The 13,473-nt window shown below is 42.1% G+C and overlaps 1 protein-coding gene across 1 annotated transcript in view; it reads left to right on the plus strand.

Moving 5' to 3' along the window:
• Positions 1-13,473, plus strand: part of COL24A1 (collagen type XXIV alpha 1 chain) — an 826,732-nt gene that overhangs the window by 411,828 nt on the left and 401,431 nt on the right. Inside the window, exons 15-16 of the mRNA XM_085602067.1 lie at positions 12,670-12,723; positions 12,808-12,852. Of these exons, the coding sequence (XP_085458193.1) occupies positions 12,670-12,723; positions 12,808-12,852 (99 nt within the window). The remainder of the gene's footprint in view (positions 1-12,669; positions 12,724-12,807; positions 12,853-13,473) is intronic.

The following is a 13,473-nucleotide window of genomic DNA, read 5'->3' on the forward strand; positions in this document are numbered from 1 at the left end:
GGCGATTTTATGAAGGTGAACAAGTATTATTGCACAGTAGTCTTTGAGGGGCTTTTTAGTGTCTTCATCACAGGATTCCAATTTTGAGGTTATTTATCAACAGATATCTGAACCCTCCAAGCGCATTCCTTTCTTCCATTGACTGAGTTGTTTTTTTTGAGCAAGTGCTTTTAATTTGCAACCATTTCCAGGATGAGGCTGAGTGTTTAAAGACATGCTTGTCAGGCAGGCTTGTAAATCCTTGACAAGTAGTCAAGGGATGAGTGGTCGTCTTCAATGGCATTTTAAGCTCTCCTGAAGAGCACAATTATTCTGTCTCTCTTTTTCTCAACTAGGTTTTTTTTCCAGCTGGCTTAGGCATGATAGAGTATGTTAGCTTTTTATGCACATCTCGAAAAAGTCAGCATCGAACAATCAGCGCAGTCTCTGCTAGACAAAAAAGTCCTTAATTCATTGCCAAGACGAGATTTTGCAGCCAGCCTTCCATAGTACCAACCCCAAGCGTGGCCCTGCCAACATACTAGATCTATCGTTTACAATGAATGGACTGCAAATTCTCGGGGAATTAATAGGCTGGTAAAAGGCTCAAGTAGTTTACAAATGCTACTGAACAGTTGCTTAAGGCTTGTTGGAAAGAGAACCTTTCAAAAACAGGGCCTGGCTTGAGGTTTAAGAAGCCGTTTATGCGCTGTCCATAAAACCTTTCCAGTAAACTGATTTTTGCAAAAATCCATAAAGGGATTACTTGGCAGGTGTGTTGGCGGGAAAGGGGAACTGTTTGCCAGCAAGAGCCATATATTTTGCATTTTAGGAGGACTGAAGGGACCAATGTTATTCCCGGGAAAGAAATTGACACAATATTTATGATAAGCATCGAATTCCCCCTTCACAGCTTTAATTGCGTTCCAAACAATCGAAAATACTTTAATCCCGAAACAGGTTTCTCACAAATTGTGCAGTGGAGATATACAAACGATTTAGTATCTTTGGACTCAATATTTCCTGCTCTTTTAGAGTTAATTCAGACGAGTACACATGAGAATTCGCCCATTTGTAATTGTGTTTTTGTTTGGGAGCAAGATCTTTGCAAACTTTACTTGAGGAGATTTAACATTTAACTGATGCTGATTAATGTGAGGTTATTTAAATTAGTTGAGGTTTTATTGAAGGTTTCTAAAAATGTATTGTGATGTAGGAAAAAGCAGCATTTGAAGCTTGCCATAAGCGACAGTAAAAAGAGTAAAGGCCTTGTTACGATCTTGGCGAATGGGATACTCATCACAAACCTTACGGATACCCCGTCCGCCGTATTACAAGTTCCATAGGATATAATGGAATTGTAATTTGGCAGACGCAGTGGCGTAACAAACTTGAGGGGGCTCACCGGCAAAGTGCATTAAGGGGGCCCCCTCCGACCACACTCAGGAGCTCTGCTGACAGGGTACAGGGCTGAAGGGGCCCCCGCAACGCAGGGGTTGCGGGGGCATTAGTTACACCCCTGGGCAGATGGGATATCCGTCACGTTTGTGATGGAGTAACCCTGTCCGTCCAACTTGTAATCAGGCCCCAAGTCATTTTAACTTCTTATTGCAATGCTTTAATGCAATCTCTGGCCTCGGAGTGTCTCATACTTGTATTTGTGTTGCATTTAAGCAGGTCTCTCATAATAATCTGTTGGAATAGATCTCAAATCACCTGCCTTTGGTGTGTGACACCCACTCTGGGGGTTCTTACACAGGCTCTACCACCAGTCTGACTGCAACTGCCTCCCAGCTGCATTCTCAGATAGCAATCTGCAACCCATAATAGTCGGCTCATTTTTTGAAGGCTTCTTATAATCTGGATTCAATGCTTTTTGCAGTATTCTGCGCTCTGTAAATAACAGATGTTAGTATTTCCCAAACTATGGTACTCATTTATCTACCTTTGTAGGACGGAAGAGTTAGTGGGCTCTACCGGGATTCAAACTCATGACCTGCAGATCATCACTTTATTCAAGACATGAACACAAACTCATTGGGATAGTCTGCAAGCATCCTGATAGTTTCACAACTGGGAGAAGAGTGAGGTATGACTACATTAGTCGATATGGCAAGCACTTGAATCAGTGTTTACCCAGTGTGCTTTAAACATATGTATTCAAATACAAACTTGAAAGTTAAAATTATGTCATAGTTGGGTATAAAAAGTAAGCCCATCGCTAAAATTGAGTCTCACCTACCAAGCAGCTATCCAGAGGTTGAGCGGTAACCAGTTGATACTCTTCTGGTTAGGTGAGCTGAAGAGACCACCGATATGTCACCTTGTCGGATGTGATACAAGCATAGTAATGTCACACACAGGGAGCGAACACAGAAGTAAAGGTGTAAAGATACACATTGGAGTATTAAGAAGGCTGTGTGTGACTGAGGTGTAAGACTGGCAGTGAAACAAGCCAGTGAAGATGTACGGAGTAGTAAGCAAGACAGAAAGTGGTTGGCTGAGTGCAAAGAGCATAAAACCAGAATAGAAATGAGGTGTAAGTTGAATTGGGCGGATCATTGAGGTTCTCCTTGTCTGTGAGTGCATGAGGAGGATACAGGAAAAGAAAAATCAGTGGGTTTGCAGACGTCTTCCTCCTTCCCAAAATAAATCCGAGAAGCATTGCAGTGTGACTACATTGAATAGGCAGCATCAAAACAGAAGATACCTTGGCTACCTCGGCAAATTCTGCTGAATGCAATTCAGTATCATTAAACTCTTACATTGTTGTCGTTAGAGACTGTATGATCAGAATAATTGTAAAGAGGAAGATGCACCTTTTAATAATTTCTGTTAAAGTTAAGTTAATATTGATTTTACTGCAACATATAGAAGAATTGTTTTAACTTAAATATTGGAATTCCTTTGGCAGTCCAGTTATTGGGATAGGGTGATGACATGGGGACTTAGCCATTAAATACCCAATGTACTTCTAGAACAATTCTCAATTTAGGCTCTGTCTAATTAGGAGAAGTATAATCTCACACTGACTGATAAAATAAATGAACGGGAGAGCGGCATCACCCTCTCTTTATCACATATGATCTTTGGTGGGGCTTATCAAATGATTATTGCCACAGAACTTCATCAAGGAAACTTTCAGGAATCTTTTGAAATGTTTAAGGAAAATATCTACAGTATTTTATGATCCATAGTTTCTCTAATAATCCCAATAGGCTAATGATATATGTGACTAACACTAGGCATTTGGTTGGTTGCCTCACACCAAAGCAATTAACACGGTGAGCCGGCAAAGCTTTCAACCAGCAGCACATTATACTGGTGGTTATCCAAATCGAAACTGGATTCAAGATAGCCTGGCTGATGAGGGTTATGAACCCGAAACCGGTCCCAGGATGCTTGTTTCCGGTCCAGGGAAGACATGGCTTGGCAGTTCGGGCGGGACTGTTCCCATGAGGCACAGGGTCAGACTGATTTGCATATGGCCATGTCTGAACTGGGGTGGTGGAAAGAGCTAAAGAATGATGATGGATTAAACCCAGATCAGTTGACTGGGGGTGAGTGTTTGATTTGCTCAAACGCTCCGTCCATCATCCCCTTTGGTATCGTTATCCAAATATATACAGGAGAGTTGGATTTTAAAGTTAATGTTATCTGTACTTTTTAAAGTTGAATCCTACTCCTGCTTTACAGCATCACCTAGCACACCAAGGCACCCACATTTCTTTATCCCATGGCTGGATATCGAGTTGGATGCTGGATCCAACTCTTTATTAAGTTTATTAGTGAGGACATGTATACTTAAGACTCTTGGGGCACTTGGGGGTATGCTACAAACATTTGGGTTCCAGGGACAGTATAAGTGGGCTATCCTGAATACTTTTCCTGGCTGATGTCCAGTTGTCGAATAGCAGAGCCATCATTTCTATCCTACTCTGTGAAGAGCCACAACACGTTGCATCTGTTTGGTGGAAAGATTTGACAGATTCTACCTCATCTTGCTGTTCATGCTTGAGGTCTTTTCAGGCTTTATTCCAGCTCAAAATGTAAAACAGCTGGAAACATCCGTCACATCTATTTCCTTTGAGATGGTGGCAGCTCAGACTTACTTCCAGCAATTAGACTAGATGTACTTCTCCAATGATGTGTCTTCACTGCAATGTGTTGTGTTTCGCAGTGATGGGCCATGACCACCTGCTCAAAGCCCTAGCATTTTCAACTAAAGTTCAATTTTAAGTTATGTACAAGTTATTTGCCCAATTTATCGGTCTACTTCTTAAAATGGGAATTGCCCTTTCTGCCCCCTTCTCCTAGTGACTAAATAGTAAATGCATTACCTTTAACCAAACAGTTTACTGACCATAAGATTCACCTCAGTGGGTTCATGCAGAATCGAGAAATCAAATTGCAACGCGTATAATCATCACCATAACCAGATTTTCCTAGAATACATACATAGTCCTTCATTTGCAATAATTCACAGCAACGATACTTAATGCTGCCCCCTGAGAAATAGCTTATGGAGATGTCCAAATAGCTCAAAGGTCAATACAGAGTGACAATTGCGTACATATGCTAGCTATTAGTCAAACTAACATATTCTACACACTCAATATCACCGTGAACAAACTGCAAAATCACAGCATGGCATCAGACCAGCTTGGACAGGAAAATCAGAGGCATACCCATATTCAGAATGCCAGTGGGGTTATGCCTGTTTCTTTTCTAGTCATCAATGGCTCAGTGCTTTGGAGAAGTTCCAACAGATTCACCAGAATTGTTTTTTTCTGCCATAAGAAAAGCACTGATTCTAGTGTATCCCTTATGTTTGATTCGCAGGAATAGCTGCTGACGTCACCAGCACTCTGCAAACCTTAACAGCATCGGTTACCTCGGGTCCCTCTCTGCCCCCTCAGAAAACTGTCAAAATCTTGCCTGGACCTTGCAGCTTTGCCTGACCCTGGTAATGTGCGGCTACATTTTGAAGGGATGTCAGAGGATCCCGGCCATTCAGAAGGGCGTCCTCGCTCTCTTGGGCCTTCTCTGATACTACGGATGTCAACCCATGGAGCTTGCAGTGACACCCAGGAGGAAAGGATGGTATCCATGCACTAGAGCGGTTACTACTTCTCACTTCGCCTATAGCAGGAGACCAAGGGTTAGAAGCTTTTATTAAGGCTTTGTTTGGCACCTAGAAGCCCGGCCTAGCCAAGTATCGTACAGATCAATGCCTAGGATGCACATGTTAAGGATACTTTTAGATTTGTGTTACTTGCAAGCTTTTTTTTTTTAACCTCACTCGGTCTAATGAAAGTGTAAGCAGCTGCTCTTCACCGCACCAGTCTTATTTTTGGGGGGTGACGGTCCTTGGACATACATATAAATGTGACAAATGCTCATTGCACCGTGCCCTATAACGCCAGAGTGTGTGGTGACCACTGCTCGCCTGAACAGCCACCTGTCCCTATGAAACGCGGCTTCCTTCACTTGTGCTTGCTGTGTTCCTTGCTCCCCGCGTGCTTTGTGTAACTAGCGTGTGTGCACTAGTGCATCACAAGAGGAACCCTCCTAATCAGAGCCGCCTCCGCGATGCTCACATCTCAACAATCCATCTTTTGTCAGTAGTTTTGTGTTTTTTAAACCCCACAGAATCTTGCGTCTATTTCCAAGGTTAAACCGTGTTGTCAACTTCTTACTAGGAAATGACACTTTATTGGATTGTCAAAATAAATGCGAAGGTGGCGTCGCGCATTAGCCTTGGAGAGCTCACAATGCATTTCTCCAGCCGAGCCAGAGTTTAAATGACCCGAAGGGGTTGAATCCAAACATCTAAACCGACGTCGCTTTGTCAGAGGTTGTATTTATGTAGGTGAAGGGCCGAAGTCTCAGAGGTCACGAACCCTTACACAAAATTAAACCAGAGTTGTTTTTAGTTCCGTTGTCACTTAGAACAAACTCTTCTGTGTGTAGGGAACGTTTTAGAATGATGAAATGTAATAAATATCAAAGTTCTGCATTGAAGTGGAGGTGCTGACTTAAGCAAGCATTGGCAAAGTCAACGTGCCTGTCTTTCACAGTGTTAAGAGATCTGGGGAGGATTAACCAGGGGCTGTGCGAGGACACCCAGTGAGGCTCTGAGCCTCTGAAATAAAGCCCTGTGGGGAATGGAGAAGTTGCTTCTGTTGCTGACAGGCCTCTGCTGGCTGTTTGCATTTTAATGAATTATTTTGCCACGTCACCAGATCCCCAATGTAAAGTCACAATAGCACATTGTAACCAACCACAAAATGTTGTGGTCCTGTTCTGATCACATTTGCTCTCGCATCAGGCAGCTAAAAATTACGATAGTCATACAGTAATAAAAATGTTATCCAAACTCAAAATTGAGTGGTCGTTCAGGGATGATTGGACATCACATCTAACAAGCTCCCCCTCAGAGAACAACGTTTCAAATCAAAATCTTAATGTGGTAATAGTTTTTTGGGCGCAAACTACCATCTAAGTCACTGCCACGCTACTATTAACTCCTTGAAGCTAACGGCTCATATTAATAACTAAACATTTTCTTTCACGTTTTTCTACCACAGTAGATGTTAATGTGTCATTTTAATTAACCATCCTACCTAGGTCACCGTTGAACAGTCACCACTCTTCTATCTTTATTGGGGTAGTTTTGCTAATTTTTGAGTTGCAGTAGATTTATCGAAACTGTTATAGATATTTTAGAATTCTCTTTCTATAGCACACAATCTATATCTTATTGTAATGTTTTACATTACTGATGTATTCCCCCCCACCCACCGGTCAAATTAACGCACACCTAGAAATATATATAATAGGATGCTTTTTGTTAACCTTATTCTGACAAGAAATGGATGCTGTGGAAACTTAGTTATACTACTTATAACCAGTTCTGGATTACCAAATAGGCAAGTTTCGCACCAGTCTATGGGCCCCACTCCTTTTAGGGATCCCGCAACAACGGTTCAAAATAAAATTGGTTTGATCTTGAAAGAAAATTACAATCAAGCTTTCTCGTATATTGTTTCCAAAAGATAGAAAAAAATGAATCAACTCAAAGAAATGAAAACTTTACATTAAAGACTCTGTAGAAAAAATACTGCATTAACAAAATAAAGTACATAAACCGGAGATATCAGTTTCACATAACAGTTTGTCTCTTAAAATCTCATCTTCTGACAGCTGGCAGTTTGTAAACAAAAGCTGGTGCATTGGGGATAGTTTGCAAAGGGGGCCCTCCCTGAGAACCTTTAGTGTGAATGACTGGATTGGAAATCCAGTCACTCACTGACATAGCAACAATATGTAATAAATAAGGGTGGGCGTAGTTCGCGAAGTAGCACTTCGCGAAGCTACGCAAAGTGAAGTTCGCACTACGCGAGCTACGCGTAGCACTTCGCGAACTGCATAGTAACATGTTCGCACTGTGCAAGATGTTGTTTTCAATGATTGCACAGTGCGGACAAGCAACCGGCACTGTGCAATCATTGAAAATGGCATCTTGCACAGTGCGAGCTGTAGTTTTCTGCTGCTCGAGTAGATTTTTACTCGAGCTTCAGCTTTCTCAACGCGAACTGGTAGTTTCTCATCGTGAGCGGTCGTGAGCATACGCGACCACTCACAATGAGAAACCTGTCCTCCTCGCGTTGGGAATCTCGCCGGGAGGTTTATTTTCCATGCTCGCGATCGCCAACTTGCAGTTGCTGATCGCGAACAAGGAAAAAGTCTCGCCGGGATGTCATTTTGCTTGCTCGCGGTCGCCAACTTGACGTTGAGGACCGCGAGCAAGCAAAAAATGACCGCAGCACTACGCAACACTACGCTACGCGTGTTCGCACTGTGCTACGTGCAGTTCGCGTAGTGCGAAGTAGCGCGAACTTCGCAAACTACGCGAGCGTAGCGTAGTTCTTCGCCCAGGCCTAGTAATAAACCTTGTTATTCCCTGCTGGCTGGGTTTCTGAGATTCTGTCAGAGCAGCGCTGGGGAGCAGGGAGCCCAGGTGCTGGAGGGAAGGAAGTGCTGCGAGTGGGCGGCAAGAAGCCAGGTTTATTAATTTCGCTCTTGTTGTCTATTTGAAGTCACTCAGAACTCCTCAGTGAAAAACATCCCCATAACTCCCTGCTCCCTAGCTATAACTCTCTATGTTATGTATGGCTCTCACTAAGAGCTACTAGCATGAACGCCAGGTTGGAAATCTGGTAATTGACTTTGACGATGTCGCAACAGTTGTTAACAAAACTGTTACCCACTGTTGCTACGTCATAAAGGAATCAAGGCTGCTCTGACAGCCCTCTCTGAGAGCCTGTCAGAGCAGCGCCGGAGAGCTAGGAGCACAACGTCTGCTGGAGAAGGAATGGAAGGCACTGAGAATAGAGGGGGTGCGTGGCAGGAGGCCAGGAATTTATTTTTTGCATTTGCGACAGGGAGGAGAGGCCATGTTATGTATGGCTTCCCCATCACTCCTCAGCCACTGCATAGCAGCTGAAAGCAGAGGCATGATTTTGGGCTCTATACATAACAATATTATACATGGATGAAAAATGAATTCTCATTCTCCTCTCTCATTGTCTATTTGATGTCACTCAGAACCCCTCTGTGAAAAACATCCTGTTAGTTCACTCTTACCCATCTATAATGCTATATGATAACGTCATTCAATTCAAAGAAGCCAGTTGCTTATTTACAGTAAACATTAGTTATTTCATTTACTGAATCAAGTTACAGCTATACGTTTCCTCTTGCTGTGTAAATAACAAGAACATAAACCACTTTGAGGGGATAATATTACTTTACTATATCGGCCACTCATTTACAGGCTACGAATTCAATGATAAGTCAAAACTTTGGATCCATGCATGATTTGTAAAATTTGATCAAATATGTTTTATGTTTGTACAGATGTCATTGTCACTTTATCATTAAGACTGAGATAGGCTTCTCAGTGCAATTAGCAATTACTTCATTGTGACTTTTACCTTTCTCGTTATCAAACGGTGCCACTTTTGGGTCCATATCATAACGGCCTCCGGGAGAGGATTGGCCCATGTGCCTGCTCAAGAACTGAAATGTGCTGTCTACGGTGCACACATTAACCTGTTAACAATATCACTTTGAGCAGATGCTGCCCAGCAGCATGAAGACTATTGGAAAAGGGGGGCTTGGCCCACTAGGGTCAGGAAGGACCTACTAACAATAGACAAAAAGAGAAACCTGTCATGACTGGTTATAATTTAGTCACTAGTTTGTCTTGTGTCAACAATGTATGTTTCAAAAACATGTTTATAGTTATTGACGAAACATCGTATCTTTTGATAAGACATGGTTACACAATGCGTCATTGATTAGAATGGTTGTTTTGTATAAAAGTAATTAAATTGTACTAGACCATTCGAATGAGATAAAGGTCTTAGACTGTTTTATTTCCTAAAACAGCATTTCTTAAACAGCAGGTCAGGTTTCTCTTTTCATCTATTGCCTGGCAGCATGAAGCACAAAGTATCCCCACTGAAGCTGATTCATAAAAATGCTAGGGATAGATAAAAAGACCTTATGAACTGTGAGAAAATTCCCCTTTTTGAGTGGTCACTCCCATTTGTTTACTGAATTTCAATGTTTGTTTTTAGACTCTGTGTACTTGGGTGCTGCTGCCTAATGCCCAGTGAATGTACTCTGACCCCCGGCAACATGTACAAAGTGTCTAGTCCCTGATTGCCATATTTAACTCTCCTTTGAAGCCATGGTATATAGTGTAGAATGCCATGGAAAGTTAATGTCACATTTTGAACTGCAGCTTTGATTGTGCTATCCATTAATGTGACAAGGAAAACATGGCTTCAGGTCTACCAGTGTAGTCTGAGTGCTGCAGTTTAAACCTGGAGTCCGACCTGTCAACATAGCAGTTTGTCACTGATAAAAACTTCCCTTTTAAATATCAAAAGTTTTCCTCTGGCTCACAAGGTAGGGTGCATGGTATACACAAGTGGGACAATTTAATTTTACCATGTCCCTAGAGTGACAAGGCTGCAAAAGCTATTTTTTCTGTGGAAGACTCTGATTGTCCTAGAAGAAAAACTAGAGTACAGGTTCAAATGTGACTCCTGCTATCTCTGGCATGAGGCCTGCAACACAAATAATTCCACTACTATATTAATTAAAATCCCAATTAAAATGAGGTTAGATTTTTAATACATATTCAGGAAAAGTAACTTTCAGAAAGTTATGAATTCCCTACCTGAAGCTTCTAGAGGCAAAACTTATAAAGAGCCCTTCTTTTCACAAGTACATTTAAGATAAGTGCTGGAGAAGGCAACTCACGTGCCTCCAGCGAGGCTGGCACCAAAACCAGCAGGAGTGGAGCTACCCCAGAACTGGCTTTGTTCGACCACAGAGGAGGGGGCTGCTCATTTCCCTTCACACCTATGCATGAGCGCACAGGCTTCTGTCCAAGAGAGAAAGGGTTCTTCCCTCTTGAATTTAATTTTAGGAGTAAAGTACACTGTGGTATTGTTTGCAGTAGTGTTGCTCCTGGAAACTTTTAATCCATTGGTTAGAGAGGAGTCAGGAGTCAACCCCACCTGCTACTTGGCCTCAACCATAAATGGGGCACCCCAAGGCACCCTCCACTTTTTGGACCTGCAGAATATCAGAAAAGAACTGCACCCTGCTTGCTGCAACCTGAAAGGATCCCTGAAGGACTAGACCTGTTCTTTCCTGAATCCAGGACAAAGAAGTAACATCCAAGAGACTGCTGGTTGACCTCTTGGGTTGCTATAAGCTGCAAGTAGCCTTTTTCCTTAAGTGGCCGGGTGACCAATTGCAATTGGATCTGGTTGAGTGAGTCTTGATCACCAACTGCTGCTTCTGAGGTTCTGGGACCCCTGGTTGTGTCTAACGGCACTTCTCTGAACAACGCTGAAAAGTTGGGCCTTAAAAAAGTTTTTGACTTCCAGACCTCCTGAGGAATGGCACCAATCACCCAAGTCAATCAGCCCAAGGTTCAACTTACTGGCCTGATGAAACATGTTTTTCCTGCTTGGAGCTTCTCCACTTTCACAAATCCATTTAGTCAGTGAGAAGGTATCCAACCTTGTGGAACTCATCATTGAATACATCTTGAAGCCTTGTCCCACTGGAGGGTTCGGAGCTTCGAGAAAGAGACAAAGTTCAAACACAGACATGTTGTTCCAGCATAGATACCAAAGTGTATCCGGCTGAAATTTGCATTTTTCCACTCTAAGCTTTTCCTATCATAATCGACGGCTTCAGTATGATTTCATCCAACCTCTATCTGACTTTGAGAGGGCTTCTTCTGGCACAGCCTGCAACCTTGCACTGCTGGAGAATTTCAACTTCCATTTCAAAGACTAAGTCCCAAGGTAAAACCTTAAAGGGGGGACAAACCTGGATTGGATATCCATCCAGCACTCAGTTGCAGTTGGCCTAAAATTGGACACAAGTCCTTCCTGACCATAGACTAACATTGGTGCTTAGTGCTTTTTAGTGCTATTTTTACTTTAAAATCTAAACATTCATATCTCTGGTTACTCTTATTGGAGTATTGTTGCTTTGATGTGATTTTGTGTATTACATTTTACTCTATTTATTTAAATTGGAGTGGTATTATTATTGTGTTTTTTTCACTGTATTGGTGCTTCTTATTGCATTACACATTTACACTAAATTATGTTTAGCTCCTCTGTGTCGTAACTAGCAGGCCTCAAGGTCAGGTTTATATTACTTTAACTATTTCATGGACCTAACAGGTTAGGGACTTTATTAGTTCTGGTGGACTAGCATCCACCTCAATTAATAAACCACATTCTTACACACAACCTTTGACCACAAATGACATTACAGAGTTGGCTTTCTGGGAGCTGGGTAAAGGAAAAGGAGTGTAAACTACAGAATCTGAACAAGTGTTTCACGTTATTATTCAGTTCCTATTGCTGTTGCTGCCGACATGACCTTTTAAACCAGGGGGAGCAATGTTAGTGACAAGGGTACAAAGGTACAAGTAAGGGTAGTAGAAGCCACACCTGTCTACACCTTACGGACGTCTAGGAGATTACACTGTGTTGAGCTCAGTATGCTGTATGTCTTCTCTCATTGAAATGTACTCACTCAGGCAATTGCCTGGGCAGGATGTATATTGATAGTGAGGGATGTTTAAACTTGAATCCTTAGAACGCATGATTCTGTAGGGGAAGGAAAGGAAAGGCAAGGCAAGGCAATATGGGTTGACTCTCACGCAAAAAGCAAATCTCACTTTTGTTATCTCAAACTTCTGAATCTGCATGCACATGTTGGAAGGCAATGTTATGATGCAGACGTGGGTGGGTTAGGTAGTTTAACCCCTTCAGCGTGGCGCGGATTACCGCGCTGTGCTGAAGGGTTCGTGCGCGGGCGGGGCCATGACGGAGCGGTTCCGTCATCCGCACAGAGCAACCGATGCGCATGACGGAACCGCTCCATCATGCGCATCGAAGGGGTTAAGGATTGCATAAACAATGACTTAAAGCACTTTCCCATTATGCAGGTAATGCTTTTCTTTACTGAGCATCATTTTCACCAGCATGCCACATGTAAGCATAGTATCTCTTCAGTAAAAATATAACACTTGAGTTGAGGGATGTTTAATTGAAATTCATCTTATTTCCTTTTGTATAGGGCGATATTGGTTCTGTGGGACCACCTGGAGCAACGGGGATTCCAGGACCTCAGGTAAGGTCTTAAGCGTTTATGAGACCATGGCACATATTAAATGCTCTGAGATAAAGTAAGACCTCTTGTTTCTTTGTCCCATAGGGTATTTCAGGGCAGGTCGGACAACCTGGATTGAAAGGTGATAAGGTGATCTAAATATTTCCATTTTCATTGTTCTGCGTAAATACATACATGCACTGGTATTGATATATCTATACATATGTTTATATACATGTGGGTGGGGGTGTGTTCATAGTCATATAAGCATATGTGCAGAGTGTAATCAGCTGTTTAATACTATTTTTGAGCAAACAAGGGTGGACCCAGGAGCAGATCATGATGCCCTTCTCTCTCAAAAATGGTTATAAACAGAATTCTACTCACAGCGGATTGGCATCTATGTGTTTTGCACTCCTGTCTTTTCAGTAGTATGACATCATAAACCACAAGGCTAAAAGCCAGGGGACATAAATATCTCCAGAACCAAGTATTGGAAACATTAAATGAGATACCGGACTATACTTTTGGGATGTCTGTACCTAAAATAAGAGAAAAATACTTCATTATGTGGTTGAAAATGTCAGAATTGTTTTTTAAAAAAGCACTTTGCTTTGTTAAGCGCTTATGTTAGTAGAATGGGAAGATTGTTGAAGCTGTTTCTGTTTACCTTTTATGAATAGAATTTGGATAAAACAATGGACAAAAGTAAAGCTATGAAGAGTGGTTTGAGCTGTCTTCATGGTGATGAAACACTTATCCTATATTTCA

Source organism: Triturus cristatus, chromosome 4_2 (genome assembly GCF_964204655.1).
Source record: "Triturus cristatus chromosome 4_2, aTriCri1.1, whole genome shotgun sequence".
NCBI lineage: Eukaryota > Metazoa > Chordata > Amphibia > Caudata > Salamandridae > Triturus > Triturus cristatus.